Below are 20606 nucleotides of genomic sequence, written 5' to 3'. Positions count from 1 at the left end.
TGGCTAAGTGTATACCAGGTGATGTCAATACCCGCTAGGCTACCAGAGACTTTTTAAAATTAGCTTTGCGGCTTACTTACGCATTCCACATTAAAGGAAGAGGTGGTGGTGTCAGTTGAAATGGTGGAACACTGCCAGTCAGGGTTGAAAAGAAGACTGAGAACCCGCTGGAGAAATTAGGGAGCATAGTTTTTAAAAATTCTATATTTCATATTCCTAAGTTACAATACACAGAAAAACATCCATTTTTTTCTGATACTGATCAAATGCACAATACAGGTTTGTTAGTTCATTTTGACTTGCTTTACAAAGCAAATAGTTGATGACTTCTAACAGGAGAATATCTACAAAATCAAATGAAGCATTTTAAAGCCTGTGAATAATTTCTCATTATTACACTGAGCTACTGGATTTTATGGAGTCATTGCGCAGTACAAGGTTTTGTATAAGTGTTTCAATCTCAGCGGCTTACTGAACCAAGCTTATTATCATCTCTGTTTTTCATTCCAAAGGAGGGCAATGCTATTGACGTGGTGTATACGGACTTTCAAAAGGCATTTGATAAAGTGCCACATAATAGGCTTGTCAGCAAAATTGAAGCCCATGGAATAAAAGGGGCAGTGGCAGCACGGATATGAAATTGGCTAAGTGACAGGAAGCAGAGTAGTGGTGAACGGTTGTTTGTCAGACTGGAGGAAGGCATACAGCGGTGTTCCCCAGAGGTCAGTACTAGGATCACTGCTTTTTTTGATATATATTAATGACTTGGATGTACAGGGCATAATTTCAAAATTTGCAAATGACACAAAACTTGGAAGGGTAGTAAACAGTGAGGAGGATAGTAGTAGACATCTAGAGGACAAAGACAGGCTGGCGGAATGGGCAGACACATGGCAGATGAAATTTAATGCAGGGAAGTGCAAAGTGATACATTTTGGCAGGAAGAACGAGGAGAGGCAATATAAACTAAATGGTACAATTGTAAAGGGGATGCAGGAACAGAGAGACCTGGGGTATATGTGCACAAATCTTTGAAAGTGCAGGACAAGTTGAGAACACTGTTAAAATAGCTTATTGGATCCTGGGCTTTCTAAATAGAGGCGCAGAGTACGAAAGCAAGGAAGTTATGTTGAACTTTTATAAAACACTGGGTCGGCCACAACTGGAACATTGTGTCCAATTCTGGGCGCCGCACTTTAGGAAGGATATGAAGGCCATAGATAGGGTCTGGAAAAGATTTATTAGAATGGTTCCAGGGTTGAGGGACTTCAGTTATGTGGATAGACTGGAGAAGCTGGGCAGAGAAGGCTGAGAGGAGATTTGACAGAAGTGTTCAAAATCATGAAGGGTTCAAAATCATGAAGGGTTTAGATAAGGTAAATAAAGAGAAACTGTTCCCACTGGTGAAAGTGTCGAGAACTAGAGGACACAGATTCAAGGTGATTGGCAAAAAAACCAAAGTCAACGTGAGGAAAAACTTTTTTTTAGACAGCGAGTAGTTATGATCTGGAATGCACTGCCTGAAAGGGTGGTGGAAGCAGATTCAATCGTGGTTTTCAAAAAGGAGTTGGATAAATACTTGAAGGGAAAAAATTTGCAGGGCTATGGGGGAAGAGCACGGGAATGGGACTAACTGAATTGCTCTTACAAAGAGCCAGCACGGTCTCGATGGGCCGTATGGCCTCCTTCCGTGCTGTAACGATTCTATGATTCTATGAAACAAGGAAACAAGGAAAAGCTATTCATCCAGTGAGCTCAAACTGTATGTGCAAACATTTAGGGTACGGTAGCATAGTGGTTATGTTACTGGACTAGTAATCCAGAGGCCTGGACGAAAATCCAGAGTCATGAGTTCAAATCCCGCCACGGCAGCTGGCGAATTTAAATTCAATTAATTAAATAAAAATCTGGAATTAAAATACTAGTATCAGTAATGATGGCCATGAAACTACCGGATTGTCGTAAAAACCCATCTGGTTCACTAATGTCCTTTAGGGAAGGAAACCTGCCGTCCTTACCCGGTCTGGCCTATGTGGTTGATTCTTAATTGCCCTCTGAAATGGCCTAGCAAGCCACTCAGTTGTAAAATCTCACTACGAAAAGTCACAATAAGAATAAAACTGTACGGACCACTAGGCACCGGACACGACAACGGCAAAACACCAAGCCCAGTCGACCCTGCAAGGTCCTCCTTACTAACATCTGGGGACTTGTGCCAAAATTGGGAGAGCTGTCCCACAGACTAGTCAAGCAACAGCCTGACATAGCCATACTTACAGAATCATATCTTTCAGCCAACGTCCCAGACTCTTCCATCACCATCCCTGGGTATGTCCTGTCCCACCGGCAGGAAAGACCCACCAGAGGTGGCGGTACACTGATATACAGTCAGGAGGGAGTAGCCCTGGGAGTCCTCAACATTGACTCTGGACCCCATGAAATCTCATGGCATCAGGTAAAACATGGGCAAGGAAACCTCCTGCTGATTACCACCTACCGTCCTCCCTCAGCTGATGAATCAGTCCTCCTCCATGTTGAGCACCACTTGGAGGAAGCACTGAGGGTAGCAAGGGCACAAAATGTACTCTGGGTGGGGGACTTCAATGTCCATCACCAAGAGTGGCTCGATACCACCACTACTGACCGAGCTGGCCGAGTCCTGAAGGACATAGCTGCAAGACTGGGCCTGCGGCAGGTGGTGAGCAAACCAACACGAGGGAAAAACTTACTTGACCTCGTCCTCACCAATCTACCTGTCGCAAATGCATCTGTCCATGACAGTATTGGTAGGAGTGACCACCGCACAGTCCTCGTGGAGATGAAATCCCATCTTCACACTGAGGACACCATCCAACGTGTTGTGTGACTCTACCACCGTGCTAAATGGGATAGATTCAGAACAGATCTAGCAGCTCAAAACTGGGCATCCATGAGGCGCTGTGGGCCATCAGCAGCAGCAGAATTGTATTCCAGCACAATCTGTAACCTCATGGCCTGGCATATTCTTCACTCTACCATTACCAACAAGCCAGGGGATCAACCCTGGTTCAATGAGGAGTGTAGAAGAGCATGCCAGGAGCAGCACCAGGCGTACCTAAAAATAAGGTGCCAACCTGGTGAAGCTACAATTCAGGACTACATGCATGCTAAACAGCAGAAGCAACATGCTATAGACAGAGCTAAGCGATTCCACAACCAAAGGATCAGATCAAAGCTCTGCAGTCCTGCCACATCCAGTCGTGAATGGTGGTGGACAATTAAACAACTAACGGGAGGAGGAGGCTCTGCAAACATCCCCATCCTCAATGATGGCGGAGTCCAGCACGTGAGTGCAAAAGACAAGGCTGAAGCGTTTGCAACCATCTTCAGCCAGAAGTGCCGAGTGGATGATCCATCTCAGCCTCCTCCCGATATCCCCACCATCACGGAAGCCAGTCTTCGGCCAATTCCATTCACTCCACGTGATATCAAGAAACGGCTGAGTGCACTGGATACAGCAAAGGCTATGGGCCCTGACAACATCCCAGCTGTAGTGCTGAAGACTTGTGCTCCAGAACTAGCTGCGCCTCTAGCCAAGCTGTTCCAGTACAGCTACAACATTGGCATCTACCCAACAATGTGGAAAATTGCCCAGCTATGTCCTGTCCACAAAAAGCAGGACAAATCCAATCCGGCCAATTACCGCCCCATCTGTCTACTCTCAATCATCAGCAAAGTGATGGAAGGTGTCGTCGACAGTGCTATCAAGCGGCACTTACTCACCAATAACCTGCTCACCGATGCTCAGTTTGGGTTCCGCCAGGACCACTTGGCTCCAGACCTCATTACAGCGTTGGTCCAAACATAGACAAAAGAGCTGAATTCCAGAGGTGAGGTGAGAGTGACTGCCCTGGACATCAAGGCAGCATTTGACCGAGTGCGGCACCAAGGAGCCCTAGTAAAATTGAAGTCAGGGGGAAAACTCTGCAGTGGCTGGAGTCATACCTAGCACAAAGGAAGATGGTAGTGGTTGTTGGAGGCCAATTATCTCAGCCCCAGGACATAAGAACATAAGAACATAAGAAATTGGAGCAGGAGTAGGCCAATCGGCCCCTCGAGCCTGCTCCGCCATTCAATAAGATCATGGCTGATCTGATCCCAACCACAAATCTAAAGAACACAAGAAGTCGGAGCAGGACCCGGCCACATAGCCCCTGGGCCCTCTCCGCCACCCACAGGGCATTGACCGATTTGAACTCAGCTTCATGTCCAATTTCCTGCCCGCTCCCCATAACCCCTAATTCCCTTTACTTCTAGGAAACTGTCTATTTCAGTTTTAAATTTATCTAATGATGTAGCTTCCACAGCTTCCTGGGGCAGCAAATTCCACAGACCGACCACCCTCTGAGTGAAGAAGTTTCTCCTCATCTCAGTTTTGAAAGAGCAGCCCCTTATTCTAAGATTATGCCCCCTAGTTCTAGTTTCACCCATCTTTGGGAACATCCTTACTGCATCCACCCGATCAAGACCCTTCACAATCTTATATGTTTCAATAAGATCGCCTCTCATTCTTCTGAACTCCAATGAGTAGAGTCCCAATCTACTCAACCTCTCCTCATATGTCCGCCCCCTCATCCCCGGGATTAACCGAGTGAACCTTCTTTGTACTGCCTCGAGAGCAAGTATGTCTTTTCTTAAGTATGGAGACCAAAACTGTATGCAGTATTCCAGGTGCGGTCTCACCAATACCTTATATAACTGCAGCAATACCTCCTTGTTTTTATATTCTATCCCCCTAGCAATAAAAGCCAACATTCCGTTGGCTTTCTTGATCACCTGCTGCACCTGCATACCAACTTTTTGATTTTCTTGCACTAGGACCCCCAGATCCCTTTGTACTGCAGTACTTTCCAGTCTCTCGCCATTAAGAAAATAACTTGCTCTCTGATTTTTCCTGCCAAAGTGCATAACCTCACATTTTCCAATATTATATTGCATCTGCCAAATCTCCGCCCACTCACCCAGCCTGTCTATATCCCCTTGCAGGTTTTTTATGTCCTCCTCACTCTCTACTTTCCCTCCCATCTTTGTATCATCTGCAAATTTTGATATGTTGCACTCGGTCCCCTCCTCCAAATCGTTAATATAGATTGTAAAGAGTTGGGGACCCAGCACCGACCCCTGTGGAACACCACTGGTTACTGGTTGCCAGTCCGAAAATGAACCATTTATCCCAACTCTCTGCTTCCTGTTCGATAACCAATCCTCCACCCATGCCAGAATATTACCCCCAATCCCGTGATTTTTTATCTTAAGTAATAATCTTTTATGTGGCACCTTGTCGAATGCCTTCTGGAAGTCTAAATACACTACGTCCACTGGTTCCCCTTTATCCACCCTATACGTTATATCCTCGAAGAACTCAAGCAAATTTGTCAGACATGACTTCCCCTTCATAAAGCCATGCTGACTTTGTCCTATTAAATTATGCTTATCTAAATGTTCCGTTACTGTCTCCTTAATAATAGACTCCAAAATTTTACCCACCACAGATGTTAAGCTAACTGGCCTATAATTTCCAGCCTTCTGCCTACTACCCTTTTTAAATAACGGTGTTACATTAGCAGTTTTCCAATCTGCCGGGACCTCTCCTGAGTCCAGGGAATTTTGGAAAACTATCACCAAAGCATCCACAATCCCCACTGCCACTTCCCTCAAGACCCTAGGATGGAAGCCATCAGGTCCAGGGGATTTATCCGCCTTGAGTCCCATTATTTTACCGAGTACCATCTCTTGAGTGATTTTAATCGTATTTAGCTCCTCCCCCCCGAGAGTCCCCTGTTTGTCCAGTGTTGGGATATTCTTAGTGTCCTCTACTGTAAAGACTGAAACAAAATATTTGTTCAGCATTTTTGCCATCTCCATGTTTCCCACCATTAATTTCCCGGTCTCATCCTCTAAGGGACCTATGTTTGCCTTAGCCACCCTTTTTCTTTTTATATAACTATAGAAACTCTTGCTATCTGTTTTTATATTTTTTGCTAATTTCTTTTCATAATCTAACTTCCCTTTCTTAATCAATCCTTTAGTTACTTTTTGCTGTCTTTTGAAGAATTCCCAATCTTCTATCCTCCCACTAAGTTTGGCTACCTTATATGTCCTTGTTTTTAGTCGGATACTATCCTTGATTTCTTTACTTAGCCACGGGTGGCTGTCATTTCTTTTACACCCTTTTTTCCTCAGTGGAATATATTTATTTTGAAAGTTGTAAAATAACTCCCTAAATGAACACCACTGCTCATGTACCGTCTTACCCTTTAATCTATTTTCCCAGTCCACTTTAATCAATTCCGCTCTCATACCATCATAGTCTCCTTTATTCAAGCTCAGTACGCTTGTTTGAGAATCAACCTTCTCACCCTCTAATTGGATATGGAATTCAACCATGTTGTGGTCGCTCGTTCCAAGGGGATCCTTAACTAGGACATTATTAATTAATCCTGACTCATTACACAGGACCAGGTCCAAGGTTGCCTGCCCCCTTGTAGGATCAGTTACATACTGCTCAAGAAATCCCATCCCTGATGCACTCAATGAACTCGTCCTCAAGGCTGCTCTGCCCAATTTGATTTGTCCAGTTAATATGATAATTAAAATCCCCCATAATTATGGCTGTTCCCTTATTACATGCCCCGACTATCTCCTGATTAATACTTCTTCCAGCAGAGTTGCAACTATTAGGAGGCCTATATACTACGCCCACTAATGTTTTTTTTCCCTTATTATTCCTTATCTCCACCCAAACTGTTTCATTATCTTGATGCTTTGTCCCAATATCATTTCTCTGTATTACAGTGATTCCTTCCTTTATTAACATAGCCACCCCACCTCCCCTTCCTTCCTGCCTGTCCTTCCTGATTGTTAAATACCCTGGCATATTTAATTCCCAGTCGTTGTCACCCTGCAGCCATGTTTCTGTAATGGCCACAAGATCATACCCATACGTAGTTATTTGTGCCGTTAACTCGTCCATTTTATTACGAATGCTACATGCATTAAGATAAAGAACTTTCAAATCTGTTTTGTGACGCTTAGTTCCTGCTTTTTCCTTTTTTAACACTTTACCTATTACTCCATACCTTCTGTCCCTTCCTGTTACGCTTTCCTCTCTCTCCCTGCTCAGGTTCCCATTGCTGCAGGAATTCCTCAGGGCAGTGTCCTAGGCCCAACCATCTTCAGCTGCTTCATCAATGACCTTCCCTCCATCATAAGGTCAGAAATGGGAATGTTCGCTGATGATTGCACAGTGTTCAGTTCCATTCGCAACCCCTCAGATAATGAAGCAGTCCGAGCCCGCATGCAGCAAGACCTGGACAACATCCAGGCTTGGGCTCATAAGTGGCAAGTAACATTCGCGCCAGATAAGTGCCAGGCAATGACCATCTCCAACAAGAGAGAGTCTAACCACCTCCCCCTGACATTCAACGGCATTACCATCGCCGAATCCCCCACCATCAACATCCTGGGGGTCACCATTGACCAGAGACTTAACTGGACCAGCCATATAAATACTGTGGCTACAAGAGCAGGTCAGAGGCTGGGTATTCTGCGGCGAGTGACTCACCTCCTGACTCCCCAAAGCCTTTCCACCATCTACAAGGCACATGTCAGGAGTGTGATGGAATACTCTCCACTTGCCTGGATGACTGCAGCTCCAACAACACTCAAGACGCTCGACACCATCCAAGATAAAGCAGCCCGCTTGATTGGCAACCCATCCACCACCCTAAACATTCACTCCCTTCACCACCGGCGCACTGTGGCTGCAGTGTGTACCATCCACAGGATGCACTGCAGCAACTTGCCAAGGCTTCTTCGACAGCATCTCCCAAACCCGCGACCTCTACCACCTAGAAGGACAAGAGCAGCAGGCACATGGGAACACCACCACCTGCACGTTCTCCTCCAAGTCACACACCATCCCGACTTGGAAATATATCGCCGTGCCTTCATTGTCGCTGGGTCAAAATCCTGGAACTCCCTTCCTAACAGCACTGTGGGAGAACCGTCACCACACGGACTGCAGCGGTTCAAGAAGGCGGCTCACCACCACCTTCTCAAGGGCAATTAGGGATGGGCAATAAATGCTGGCCTCGCCAGCGACGCCCACATCCCGTGAACAAATAAAAAAAAAAGAAAACCCAAATCTAATTCTCCTAGGATCACAAGGAGGTTAGCCTATTAGAATAATGAGATTTACATACAATGGGGGTCCCAGCAACTCTTCTTGATGTTTCAAATGCATAGAGTATAATATTCATATCTTTCAATGTTGTTCTGTGCTATGTATCTCTTGGTCTAACTTTACCTGCGGCTACCACAACAAGGTATTACAGTTAGGGCTTTTTACCAACACTCTTGTCTTGTTCTCACCACAAAAAGATGTTTGTCATAAGACCAAGTTTCCTATGAACTGAAATGTGTGCCTTTAAATACACCATGGGTAAATAGCATGCTCAGGTTTAATAATTACCCTCAAACTGCAGTTTCGAAAGACAAAAAAGTGCAACTTAAGCAAACCAAAGCGCAGAGTAAAAACAGAAAATTTATTTTTGGGTGGAAAAATAAATATGAGCAGTAAGAAAGCAAATCTTGCAGCCAGTATTATAACATTTATCACTTACTGTCATTGCGGGCCTGGAAAAGAAGCTTGACAATATTGGACAGAACACCAGGAGAGCTCTCCTGCTTTTCTTCAAATACTGCCATGGGATTTTTTACGTCCAGCTGAGCAGACAAACAGAGCCTGTGGGGCTCGGTGTTAAATTTTGTTTGATAACGCTCCTGTGAAGCGCCTTGGGACGTTTTACTACATTAAAGGCACTATATAAATGCAAGTTGTTGTTGATTTAACATCTCCTCCAAAAGGCGGCACCTCTCACAACACAGCACTCCCTCAGTACTGCACTCAAGTGTCAGTCTGGATCATGTGCTCAAGTTCTACAATGAGGCTTGAAACCATGCCCTTCTGACTCAGAAGCGAGCGTGCTATCACTAAGCCAAGCTGACTCGGCAGAGGATGTATTAAGTGAGCTTGAGGAGGTAGCATTAGGAAATTCACAGGACACAAGTGAAGAGGATCAAGTGGTGGTGAAAGATCAGATGCAGGAACCTGCTGCATGGATGGGCACATAGCTGCTATCAATGACCATTGTACTTTGGGAAATGCAGCCAAGAGGACATTGGACAGCCGTATTATGCTGCTATTGCTCTACAGTGGAAAAAGTGACGATGTTGTTTATGTATTAGCCACCGGTTTGATACATGTGTAGGTAACATATTCACTAATTCTATGGTAACTTTATCCTTGCTTTGAAGGAGGTAGAGGCAGAAAAATTGAGGACAATGGTAACATCACCTGCCAGAAATCTTATGTATTATGCAGGCATACTTGCATGCCACGTCCATAAGTGTGGCCCACAATATCAGTATTTAACAGCAGTTAATTGCAGAGTGATTGATTGCTGTTATAAAAGTGGCTGCTGCATAATAATTATCTTTTTTTCTAAGAAGTCATCACTCTAGCCAGAATGGTCAGAGTCCTTCCACCAAAGCAGCAAGCTGCTGCTCCAAAATTCCTGGCCATCCACAGCAAACACCTGTGAAGGATGTGGGTCCCCTTCCCCTTTATTTAAATGACCCCATCTTTGGCAATCAGGACAGGGTCAAGGCTAGTGTAGACCACTGGCTGGAAGTCTCACTTACAGCACCAGAGTGGGTTTCCAGGGATTTGAGCCCCTTGTCTCCTGGCCTCCATTTGAAATTTGGTACAGGAGAACTGCTTCTATCTTAACTTTCAATTTCAAAAAATTGTATGGAATGAAGACAAATATTTTCCCATTCAATCACACAAGACTTGTTTAGGTAAACATCGATCGTTCATTCTCCTGGTCATAGAAGTGCCATCAATGGAATCACATCTTTTCAATCACTGAAATTTCTACTATGTCTTCCCGAATCAAATCTTCAAAACTCTCCTCATATTTTCTTGTGAGCCTTTGGAATTTTTCCTCAACTTCTTTTAGATCTTTCTAGCACTCAGCACCATACAGAATTACTAATTAGAATACTATTGAAGACTATGGTCATTGTCTTGACCATCAGTCCTCAGAACTCTGGATCTTGGTGAGTTCCTTGAAGACGGCTGCTGCTTTTCCAATGTGAGGCCCATATCTCCATCCAGTCAAATTTTACTTTCCACTTATGTAAAGGCATCGCGTCTTTTGTCTACTGATAAAAATATAAAGCCTTAAGTATGCAGCTGTGGTCATATTTTGCTAAAAAAAAAGAAAACATACTGTCTGCTTTATATGAGTTAATTTACACTAAAAAATACCATTGTTCCATACCAAGAGTGACCCATTACTCCCAAATTGTACTGCCAGAGGACTGATCTGCATTGTCTATGGGGGGAATGTGGGAGAAGGTGGGGGGGAAAGGGAGAACATGACACATTGTACCTATGCAGATCAAATTTTAAGCAGCATTTTTCTGTATACACAGGAATTCTTGTTGTTCCTGGGGGCTCCCTTATGTTTACAGTCCCTGCCTTCAGACCTGTGAATTTTAGATTTAGCTCACCAAGATTCAGTTGATGTTCACACACCAATGTCCCTGTTAAACTTAAATCTCAATACCAAAGGCACGGCAGTAACAACATGAATTTTCATGCAAGTCACAATGTGGAGTAACCATATCCCATTCCAATTTGACTAATTCTTTCCTTGAATTCCTCCAAAGTGTAGCTTTGGCATTCGACTGATGGTTCTCAGTGCCAGTCTAATAGCTGTCGCTGACGCAGATGACAGCACAAACCATGACAAGCACTGAAACCATTCCCTAATTGTGAAAGTCCAATTCTTCAGGCCCATTAATTTAATTTGCACGACTTGGTTATACTCATCACACATAGTGGGTGCGCCAGTTTCTCCTGAAAGATGGTACCTGATTACCCCCATACAGTTACATATGTATAACAAAGCACAAGTGCTATGAAGTTCCAGGTCTCAGGAAAAGTGAGATCATCCAGTGTATATGTGGTGAATGTAACCAGGTTGGCACAAGTGAGATAACAGTGTTTTGATCTTACTCACTCACAATGGTCAGATAATTTACAACAATAGGATAAGTAGTAAAATATCAGTCAGTTAAATGGAGACAGACTGCGGACAACCTAGCCAATGTTAAGAATTGGTTAGTACAATTTCTTTAAAAATTCTGCAATAGAAAACACAGATTACATTTCCTGAAACTTACTATTCTAGGAATACTGCAATGAAGCAACACAATGTTTTTCACCCAATACACAAATGACACTACCACACCACCTGCTCCAGGCACCACAAAATTAGTGTCTCAATACAACATCACTCCCAGAAAAGAGAGGAAAGCCCCTGTGTACCCCTATACAGCCACAGTCAACAAAACATTCTAAGTCTGATGCACATAACACTACTATACTATTTACAGTTATGCCAACAAACTCAATAGAGCCAATTTACCTCTTTGGCCTCCCACTGGGCATTTAATATGTGTAACATATTGCAGGTGCATTGTGCATGTGAGGGGAGTGCTGCCTGCAATTTTCCTGCTCTGGGTCATTTGCACTCTAGGTGCAGGCAGCAACGGGAGCCAAGTTAGGCCTGCAACAAAAAAAATACAATATTATAGCAATGACTTGGCTTTTCCTTACCAGGGGTGTGGATCTGTGCTCAACTAGGAGAACCATATCTTATCCGATACAATTACTTCCCTCTCAGACGGTCTTAAAGTATTAACATGAATGTCCATACAAAGCCCTGGTTAGATCACACCTGGAGTACTGTGTTCAGTTCTGGGCACCGCATCTTAGGAAGGATATATTGGCCTTGGAGGGAGTGCAGCGTAGATTTACTATAATGATATCTGGACTCCATGAGTTAAATTACGAGGAAAGATTACACAAACTAGGGTTGTATTCCCTGGTATTTAGAAGATTAAGGGGTGATTTGATCGAAGTTTTCAAGATATTAAGGGGAACTGATAGGGTAGATAGAGAGAAACTATTTCCACTGGTTGGTGAATCTAGGATTAGGGAGCATAGCCTAAAAACTAAAGCCAGGACTTTCAGGAGTGAAGACGCACAAGGTGGTAGAAGTTTGGAACTCTCTTCCACAAATTGCAGTTGATGCTGGCTCAATTGCTAATTTTAAATCTGAGATTGATAGATTTTTGTTAATCAAAGGTATTAAGGGATATGGAGCTAGGTCACAGATGAGCCTGATGATGAGATCATGGCTGAAGGGGCTAATTGGCTTACTGTTGTTCCTGTATAGCAGAGGGGGTACCTGTTACATCCAAAACCTTTACCTGGAAGTGTTCTTTCACTCACATCGTTACAAGTATTCAGCTCTAAAGAATCCTCTCATCTAATGTAGCTGATTGTTACATGTAAATATCATACACACTACAGGCTGCATGTTGACACTTGGGTCTTACTGTACGTCATCTTAAGTGCAACTTCTCAAATGAGGTTGTACCTAAAAGAAGTACTAGGCTAAAGTTAAGAGCATCTACATCAACAGAGTTTGACTGGCAGTAGAAAACACTAAGCACACACACATTTGCTTATTAAAAATGTGCTGGCACTAAAATGGCTGCAGAGCAACATCCTCTTGATAAATGTCTGCATTCTGCTCTGGCTTTGATTGTGGGTTGGCTTCCTCCATGACCAATGCATTGCAAAGTTATACCAGAGATAACAATGATCGTGATAGAGATGTGACCTGATGTGTTGAGGCAGATGAAATGTTGCTTCAAGATGTCAATCATATGCTCCATACTGATTTGGGTAATTGCAATGGCCCTGGAGCTGGCACAAAAGTGTAATTAGCTAGGGTTGAAGGGAACTTACATCTCTGAGCAGCTATGTTGCAGTCTGCTTCACCTTCAAATATACTTAGTCTATGGTTGTCTTTGAATGAAAGCTTCGTAACTGCTGCTAGAAAACGGACATTGACGTGCATGATAATATGTTTCTAATCACTAATTAACTGCAAGTTGTTGTTTTGAGCTATTTCCCATTACTTGGGGCAAAGAGAGAGTATGAGAATAAATGAGTGGCTAACATAAAAAGGAACCCAAAAGTCTTTTATAAACATATAAGTAGTAAAAAGGTAAATGTAAGGAATCTTACAACACCAGGTTATAGTCCAACAAATTTATTTTAAAATCACAAGCTTTCGGAGATTATCTCCTTCGTCAGATTCATCTCCGAAGATAATCTCCGAAAGCTTGTGATTTTAAAATAAATTTGTTGGTCTATAACCTGGTGTTGTAAGATTCCTTACATTTGTCCACCCCAGTCCATCACCGGCATCTCCACATCATAGTAAAAAGGTAGCCAAAGGAAGGATGGGGCCAATTAGAGACAAAAAAGGAGATCTTCTTATGAAGGCTGTAGGTATGGCTGAGGTAATAAATGAATAGTTCGCATCGGTCTTCACTAGAGAAGAGGATGCTGCCAATGTAGCAGTAAAGGAGAGGTAGCAGTAAAGGAGAGATATTCGAGAGGATAAAAATAGATAAAGAGGTACTTAAAAGGTTGGCAGTACTCAAAGTAGAAAAGTCACCAGATGGGATTCATCCGAGGTTACTGAGGGAAGTATTGGTGGAAATTGCGGAGGCTCTGGCCACAATCTTCCAGTCCTCCTTAGATATGGGAGAGGTGCCAGAGGATTGGAGGATTGCAAATGTTATACCCCTGTCCAAGAAAGGGAATTACAGGTCAGTCAGCCTAACGCCAATGGTGGGCAAACTTTTAGAGACAATAATCCAGGACAAAACTAATTGGCATTTGGAAAAGCATGGGCTAATAAATGAAAGTCCTCACAGATTTGTTGAAGGACAATAACTTGATTGAGTTCTTTGATGAAGTAATGGAGAGGGTTGATGAGGGTAGTGCAGTTGATGTGTATATAGGCTTTCAAAAGGCATTTGATAAAGTACCATATAATAGACTCGTTAGCAAAATTAAAGCCCGTGGATTAAAGGGACAGTGGCAACATGGATACAAAATTGGCTAAGGGACAGAAAGCAGAGAGTAGTGGTGAACAGTTGTTTTTCAGACTGGAAGGAAGTATACAGTGGTGTTCCCCAGGGGTCAGTATTAGGACCATTGCTCTTTTTGATATGTATTAATGACGTGATCTTGGGTATACAGGTTATAATTTCAAAGTTTGCAGATGACACAAAACTCAGAAACGTGGTAACCAATGTAGAGAATAGTAACAGACTTCAGGAGGACATAGACATACTGGTGAAATGGGCAGACACACGGCAGATGAAATTTAACGCAGAGAAGTGTGAAGTGATGCATTTTGGTAGGAAGAATGAGGAGAGAATATAAACTAAACAGTACAATTTTAAAGGGAGTGCAGGAACGGCGAGACCTGGGGATGTATGTACACAAATCTTTGAAGATGGCAAGACAAGTTAAGAAGGCTGTTAAAAAAAAAACCTATGGGATCCTTGGCTTTATATGTAGAGGCATAGAGTACAAAAGGAAGTTATGCTAAACCTTTATAAACACACTGGTGAGGCCTCAGCTGGAGTATTGTGCACCATACATTAGGAAGGGTGTCCAGGTGGAGGTGCAGAAGAGATTTACTAAAATGGTACCAGGGATGAGGGACTTCAGTTATGTGGAGAGACTGGAGAAGCTGGGCTTGTTCTCCTTAGAGCAGAGGTGAGTAAGAGGAGGTGGTCAAAATCATGAATGGTTTTGATAAAGTAAAGTGGAAAAAGGGCCTGTAACCCGAGGACACAGATTTAAATAATTTGCTAAAGAACCAGAGGCGACATGAGGAAACATTTTTTTACGTAGCGACTTATGATCTGGAATGCAGTGCCTGAAAGGGCGGTGGAAACAGATTCAAAAGTAACTTTCAAAAGGAAATTGGATAAAATACTTGAAGGGAAAAAATTTAAGGGGCTATGGGGACAGAGCAGGGGAGTAGGACTAATTGGAAAACTCTTTCAAAGAGCTAGCACAGGCACAATGGGCCAAATGGCTTCCTCTGTACTGTACCACACTCTGACATTTTTTGTTGGTGCTCAATGCAAATGTCAACCTCCAAAGATAATTAACATAATATGCACCTGCCCCTTTAGATCAACATGGTTTTCTCTTAATTGGACCAAGTCTTTGGCTTAGTGGTAGCATTCCCACCTTTGAGTCAAGGGTGCAGGATTTGAACACCACACTAGACAGTCCTGGACACCAGAGCTCCGGCTTTGAATTCTGGATTGACATCCAGCAGGATACTCTTGTCCGGAGAGTGTGGGTGGCTCCTTCCTTATCGTATGAATTGTGGGAGCCAATAAAACCCTCCCACTATATAGGCTAACCATCCTATTGGCTGGTTTAAAATGGTTACAGTCATGGAAGGAGTGTTCACATCGCAGCCTGTCAATCAGCCTGCAAATCCTTCCACTACATCATACTGTTCTCCAAAGGATGAGTGTCAGGATACAAACATCTGATTAATTACCAAATAAAACTATCTGACCCAGTTCCTCCAGATAACCATGGGGCACAGACTCGGGGGGAGATACACAAAAGGCCAAAGTCGGGGAATGCAGAGTTCAGAGGGGGTTGTAGGGCTGGAGGATGTTAGAGAGGGGCAAGGATATGAAGGGATTTAAACACAAAGATGAGGATTTTAATTTTGACGTATTGTTATGATATTAGAGTTCAAATGGGTTTGTGAATAAATGCATCACTTTATGTGCAAGTTGGCACTGAGCTAAGCAAACAAGGAAAATCCTAGGATCACTCCTTACTGTATTAACTGTCAGCCAGTGTCAGTGTCCTACGGGTAGGGAAGGGAAAATCAGCCTAAATTCCCACTACTGACCACTTAGAAAGTGGATATTGTCGAAGCTGGTTTACAACAGAATGAAGTTCAGCAACATAGGAACAGGAGTAGGCCGTTTAACCCCTTGAGCCTGTTCTGTCATCAATGAGACAATAGCTTTTTAAAAAATTTGTTCATGGGATGTGGGTGTCGCTGGCGAGGCCAGCATTTATTGCCCATCCCTAATTGCCCTCGAGAAGGTGGTGGGTGAGCCGCCTTCTTGAACCGCTGCAGTCCGTGTGGTGAAGGTTCTCCCACAGTGCTGTTAGGAAGGGCGTTCCAGGATTTTGACCCAACGACGATGAAGGAACGGCGATATATTTCCAAGTTAGGATGGTGTGTGACTTGGAGGGGAACGTGCAGGTGGTGTTGTTCCCATGTGCCTGCTGCTCTTGTCTTTCTAGGTGGTAGAGGTCGCGGGTGTGGGAGGAGCTGTCGAAGAAGCCTTGGCGAGTTGCTGCAGTGCATCCTGTGGATGGTACACACTGCAGCCACTGTGCACCGGTGCTGAAGGGAATGAATGTTTAGGGTGGTAGATGGGGTGACAATCAAGCGGGCTGCTTTGTCCTGGATGGTGTCGAGCTTCTTGAGTGTTGTTGGAGCTGCACTTATCTGGCGCGAATGTTACTTGCCACTTATGTTGTCCAGGTCTTGCTGCATGCGGGCTCAGACTGCTTCGTTATATGAGGGGTTGCGAATGGAACTGAACACTGTGCAATCATCAGCGAACATCCCCATTTCTGACCTTATGATGGAGGGAAGGTCATTGATAAAGCAGCTGAAGATGGTTGGGCCTAGGACACTGCCCTGAGGAACTCCTGCAGCAATGTCCTGGGGCTGAGATGATTGGCCTTCAACACTTCCATCTTCCTTTGTGCTAGGTATGACTCCAGCCACTGGAGAGTTTTCCCCCTGATTCCCATTGACTTCAATTTTACTAGGGCTCCTTGGTGCCACACTCAGTCAAATGCTGCCTTGACGTCAAGGGCAGTCATTCTCACCTCACCTCTGGAATTCAGCTCTTTTGTCCATGTTTGGACCAAGGCTGTAATGAGGTCTGGAGCTGAGTGGTCCAGGCGGAACCCAAACTGAGCAGGTTACTGGTTAGTAAGTTCTGCTTGATAGCACTGTTGACAACACCTTCCATCACTTTGCTGATGATTGAGAGTAGGCTGATGGGGCAGTAATTGGCCGGATTGGATTTGTCCTGCTTTTTGTGGACAGGACATACCTGGGCAATTTTCTACATTGTCAGGTAGATGCCAGTGTTGTAACTGTACTGGAACAGCTTGGCTAGAGGTGCGGCAAGTTCTGGAGCACAAGTCTTCAGCACTACAGCCGGGATGTTGTCAGGGCCCATAGCCTTTACTGTATCCAGTGCAATTAGCTGTTCCTCGATATCATGTGGAGTGAATCGAATTGGCTGAAGACTGGCTTCTGTGACGGTGGGGATATCGGTAGGAGGCCGAGATGGATCATCCACTCGGCACTTCTGGCTGAAGATGGTTGCAAACGCTTCAGCCTTGTCTTTTGCACTCACATGCTGGACTCCGCCATCATTGAGGACGGGGCTGTTTACAGACCCTCCTCCTCCCATTAATTGTTCATTCACGACTGGATGTGGCAGGACTGCAGAGCTTTGATCTGATCCGTTGGTTGTGGAATCGCTTAGCTCTGTCTATAGCATGTTGCTTCCGCTGTTTAGCATGCATGTAGTCCTGAGTTGTAGCTTCACCAGGTTGGCACCTCATTTTTAGGTACGCCTGGTGCTGCTCCTGGCATGCTCTTCTACACTCCTCATTGAACCAGAGTTGATCCCCTGGCTTGTTGGTAATGGTAGAGTGAGGAATATGCCAGGCCATGAGGTTACAGATTGTGCTGGAATACAATTCTGCTGCTGCTGATGGCCCACAGCGCCTCATGGACATCCAATTTTGAGCTGCTCGATCTGTTCTGAATCTATCCCATTTAGCACGGTGATAGTGCCACACAACACGTTGGATGGTGTCCTCAGTGCAAAGACGGGCCTTCGTCTCCACGAGGACTGTGCTGTGGTCACTCCTACCAAAACTGTCGTGGACAGATGCATTTACAACAGGTAGATTGGTGAGGACGAGGTCAAGTAAGTTTTTCCCTTGTGTTGGTTTGCTCACCACCTGCCGCAGGCCCAGTCTGGCAGCTATGTCCTTCAGGACTCAGCCAGCTCGGTCAGTAGTGGCGCTACCGAGCCACTCTTGATGATGGACATTGATGTCCCCCACCCAGAGTACATTCTGTGCCCTTGCTACCCTCAATGCTTCCTCCAAGTGGTGTTCAACATGGAGGAGGTCTGAGGGAGGGCGGTAGGTGGTAATCAGCAGGAGGTTTCCTTACCCATGTTTGACCTGATGCCATGAGATTTCATGGGGTCCAGAGTCAATGTTGAGGACTCCCAGGGCCATTCCCTCTTGACTGTATATCACTGTACCGCCACCTCTGGTGGGTCTGTTCTGTGAACTAACTCCATATGCCTGCCTTAACACCATATCTCTTAATACCTTTGGTTAACAAAAATCTATCAGATTTAAAATCATAGAGAGTTCCAAACTCTACCACCCTATGCGTGTAGAAGTGTTTCCTAACTTCACTCCTAAAAGTCCTGGCTCTAATGTTTAGGCCATGTCTCCTAACCATAGACTCCCCAACCTAAGATTGCCCTCACACTCAAACAATCCAACAACACTCATTGCCCAGAATGAAATCTGTAAAATAGATGCTTCAAATGAGGTGCCGGAGGACTGCAAACTACCCTTTCTACAGTGAAACTGTAAGTAAATGAAGCAAACTGGAGGAAAAACCAAGATATTCAGCTTCAGAAGCTTGAATGACTTTTTCGGATGTTTGAAGAAAAATAGATCTGAAACAGCAGACGGATTGCGTAAAAGGGCAAAAGTAAATATTCAGGAGAGCGAAGGGAGACCAAAAAAAAAGATATTCAACAATAAAAAACGTGAAGGATTTTATTTTCAGGTGGTTGAAGAAAAATGGAGTTCTAAAGTAACAAAGTTAGCAAACAAAAAAGGGGACGGGGTAATAGCAAGGATGCTTGAAAGCGAATCAAAATTCCCCATCCAATGTGTTTCTCCCCCACCGACTAAACGAACTTAAAAATACATTAAGGCGTGGCAGTAAAACCGAAAACTCGCTCTTACTTGATCGATGCCGGTAGAGAAACGCAAGGCAGGATTCCGTTATCTGCTTTCTTCCCCCATTACCACATGTCTGCTGTTTAATCGCACGACCAGCTGACGGGGCGAAGTCTCCCCCCGAGGGCATCTACTCCGTCTGCACAGTGATCCAGGAGGTCGCAGTCTCTTCGTTTTACCCGGGGGCGGCGGGGGGGATTTTTTTTTAATTTAAATTTTTAACTATTCGGGAAATGGAATTATGTGGCGAGAGAGAAAAAAAAAACTTGTCTCTAGAGATTTCCTGGAATCGCCATCACTACATTTTAGAGAAGTAAGCGACGGGAAAGCAGTAAATTTTAAGCCCCTGTTTTAAGAGGACTGGCGCCGATTGCTTCTCACAAATAGTTTTTAAGCAGCGTTAAGCGGGTCATTCGCACAGAGTTTTCATCAGCTTAGCTTTTAAAAAGAATAACAAGAATGATATTTATGTTCAACAGGATTTACATCCTCTTTACCTGATCGTTATTTTCTAGAATCGATGAGTAAAGCTGTCCTCGGAAATCCCCTTGCTGCTCATGAATGTCACTAACTTAATCGGAGAAGCTTTTACCATTTGTTTCCTAATCAGCATAACTGGTGATTTTAGATAAGAGTCTCTCCTTGCAGTGGATATTAAAGGGTAGTGTGAGCTGGGACGATCGTCGAGAGTCTTTATTTTTTTTGCCGACACAAATATGATGCGTGTTTTGATATGTTCAGGTTCATCAGCTTGCAATTCGGCTTGATTCGCAAATTTATTAGAGTTACTATTAGGATTGTTGGGATCCATTCCAAAGATGTGAATACCTCCAACCCTACTTGATCGCACATTAGAAATGATGAGGAGATGCCGGTGATGGACTGGGGTTGACAATTGTAAACAATTTTACAACACCAAGTTATAGTCCAACGATTTTATTTGAAATTTACAAGCTTTTGGAGGCTTCCTCCTTCCTCAGGTCAATGCACATTAGAAAGACCGTCTTATTTCACCCATCCAGAGGAATCCTTACCCTACCCTCCCCTCCCCTCATTATAGCATACAATTCTTTCGTAAATGATTCCAGGGTTTTTGCTTTCACTGGAAGTTTGTTCCAGACATTGATCACTCTGTAACTAGCAGGGTAGATTAAGGGGAACCAGTGGATGTAGTATCTTTGGATTTTCAAAAGGCATTTGATAAGGTGCCATGTAAAAGATTGTTACGCAAGATAAGGGCTCATAGGGTTGGGGGTAACATATTAGCATGGATAGAGGATTGGTTAACAGACAGAAAACAAGAGAGTTGAGATAAACAAGTCATTTTCAGGCTGGCAGGCTGTAACTAGTGGGGTGCGGCAATGATCATTGCTTGGACCTCAGCTATTTACAATCTATATTAATGATTTGGACGAAGGGACCAAGTGTAATATATCCAAGTTTACTGATGATACAAAGCTAGGTGGGAAAGTAAGCTGATGAGGAT

General features: G+C 43.9%; 1 protein-coding gene across 8 annotated transcripts in view; it reads right to left on the bottom strand.

The window, feature by feature from the left end:
• LOC137327385 (type 2 lactosamine alpha-2,3-sialyltransferase-like) overlaps positions 1 to 20072 on the bottom strand; it is a 103580-nt gene extending 83508 nt beyond the window's left edge. The window contains exons 1-2 of one of the 8 annotated variants that reach the window (XM_067993116.1): positions 19618 to 20072; positions 11541 to 11681 (exon numbers count right to left, since the gene is read on the bottom strand). In XM_067993116.1, the coding sequence (XP_067849217.1) occupies positions 11541 to 11640 (100 nt within the window). In that variant the 5' untranslated portion in view covers positions 11641 to 11681; positions 19618 to 20072. Of the gene's footprint in view, positions 1 to 11540; positions 11682 to 19126; positions 19411 to 19617 lie in introns of those variants that run through there. The other 7 variants (XM_067993113.1, XM_067993112.1, XM_067993109.1 and 4 more) reach the window with 7 other exon arrangements.
• Positions 20073 to 20606: the final 534 nt, after the last annotated feature.

The sequence above is a fragment of the Heptranchias perlo genome, chromosome 11 (assembly GCF_035084215.1).
Source record: "Heptranchias perlo isolate sHepPer1 chromosome 11, sHepPer1.hap1, whole genome shotgun sequence".
NCBI lineage: Eukaryota > Metazoa > Chordata > Chondrichthyes > Hexanchiformes > Hexanchidae > Heptranchias > Heptranchias perlo.
This window is presented reverse-complemented; position numbering and strand designations above follow the sequence as displayed.